We start from the raw sequence: 1,973 nt of genomic DNA on the forward strand, positions 1-1,973 counted from the left end.
GTGATCAAACACTTGTTAGTTTCATGCAAATACATGGTGGCAAAAAAAAAACAAGACACGTGTTTCACCATGACTTGGTTAGTTGGAGAAGGATTTTCCTTTGATAAAGTCAAGCATATGACTTTACTCATCCACCCAAGATGGACTTTGGGCATGCACAAACATAATGGGTGCCTATATTTCCAACGACTAGAATTTTCGTTTGGTTCTACTGCACTTTGGAGCGCTATCAGAGATGATGAATGCGTCCGATATCATAAAGAACGAAGCAGGTACAGTGGAGATCCAACAAGTAAGTAAAAGGCTTCTACAACCAATCTACAACGGTGATCAACCTATCTCGACCACAATGTTTGTCCCACTTACAGTCTTTGATAGATTGGCAGATGACATGCACGTACCGATATTATATGCTTATAAACCACCAAACCCATCAAACACATTGTTAGAACAAGGCCTTCGAAAAGTTTTATCTGAGTACCGAGAATGGGCTGGTAGGTTCGGTCACAGAAGTGTTGAGATTGTAAAGCGGAAGATCAGTAAATATTCGATTCCGCTTCCTTACACAGAAGACGATTTGGTACAACAGGTTCTTCACTGCACGCCCGAGTTCATAGCCATGATCAAGAGTAAGGCTTCTTCTTCACCCTCTTATTCTTTTTCGGATGTTAATGGTGGCCATAGGCCACCTTATAGCACCTCTGTGTGCTTGGTTGCACATTTATGGAAAGTGATCACAAGGGTCTGGAGACTTGCCGATTCTCAAACAACATACGCCAAAATCTCAGTGAACGGGAGGAGAAGGTTGAGGCCTCGTATTCCAGATGAGTTCTTCGGCAATATGGTACTCTGGGATTTTGCTGAAACTCGAGGAAAAAACCTTTACGACGAATCTTTGAGCCACATAGCAGAGATAATACATAAAGAGGTGACAAAGGTAGACAGCAATTACTACAAATCTTATATAGATTTCGCAAACAAAAATTTGAACGATGACAATCTGACACCGCGGAAAGCAGATCCTCCGAGTGTGCCATCCTGCTGGCCGAATTTGGAAATCCAAAGCTGGCTTGGTTTTACATACAACGACGTTGATTTTGGTGTTGGTAAACATTTCATTTATATGCCATCATTTGACCCTCTGGAGGCAGAAACATACCTTGTTCCTTCGATTGTTGGTGTTGGAAGCATAAATGTGTATATAACTTTGTTTCGGCAACACCAAGCACTATCGAGGGAATTGTTCTACAACATTTATGGGATTTCTTCCGCACTGTAATTTTCTTATTATATATTCCCTCCCTCCTAAATTATTAGTCCTCTTTGACTAAGTCAAGATATTAAGGAGACCGGAAGAATGTACAAAACTACCCCTATTAAATGATACGTTATTACTAAAATTTAAAGGAGTATGTGGAGTATGTAAGAAAAATACATTGATAATTATCAAATTTATAGAAATATTTAAATAAAAGATAAAAATAAAAATCATTATGGATTGATTTAATAGATTTGTTTTTTCTATCGAGGAAGATATCATTTAATATTTAGGTTGGCGATATTTAAAATAATTTTATAATTGTAAGAGTTTGAAGGATATATTTGCAAATTTGATTAAAAATTATGACTATAAACAGAAGTTGACCCGTATTTTAGGACAGACGAAAATAAAATAGAAGACAGAAATTTTAAAACAGATGAAGTATCCTTTTAAGAAATAAATTTATGTTGTTGTATTTTAATTATTGCAATATACTGTATTAAGTTTTTGTTTTTCTTGCTTTTATTGAATTTGATCAATAGTTGGGTGCCTAGTTAGTAAGTTCGCGAATGATTCGCGAATCATTCGCGAATTTTTCCGTATCACGAATTTTACCGTCTTATTCGCGTACGTTTGCAACTCCGAACCCAAGTCGCGTATTATGTGGCATTCCCGGATTATTCGCGAACCGTTCACGAATTTTACGTATCCC

At 37.1% G+C, this 1,973-nt stretch overlaps 1 protein-coding gene across 1 annotated transcript; it reads left to right on the forward strand.

Annotated features, from left to right (window-relative positions):
- Nucleotides 1-235: 235 nt before the first annotated feature.
- On the forward strand, nucleotides 236-1,279 carry LOC113352341 (agmatine hydroxycinnamoyltransferase 1-like). Its single transcript, XM_026596170.1, has one exon. The coding sequence runs from the start codon at nucleotides 236-238 to the stop codon at nucleotides 1,277-1,279; it is 1,044 nt and encodes a 347-aa protein (XP_026451955.1).
- Nucleotides 1,280-1,973: the final 694 nt, after the last annotated feature.

The sequence above is a fragment of the Papaver somniferum genome, chromosome 2 (genome assembly GCF_003573695.1).
Source record: "Papaver somniferum cultivar HN1 chromosome 2, ASM357369v1, whole genome shotgun sequence".
Classification (NCBI taxonomy): domain Eukaryota; kingdom Viridiplantae; phylum Streptophyta; class Magnoliopsida; order Ranunculales; family Papaveraceae; genus Papaver; species Papaver somniferum.

Excerpts from the sequence above, each read along its gene's own strand:
- LOC113352341 (XM_026596170.1), top strand. The coding sequence starts at position 236 with ATGATGAATGCGTCCGATATCATAAAGAACGAAGCAGGTACAGTGGAG.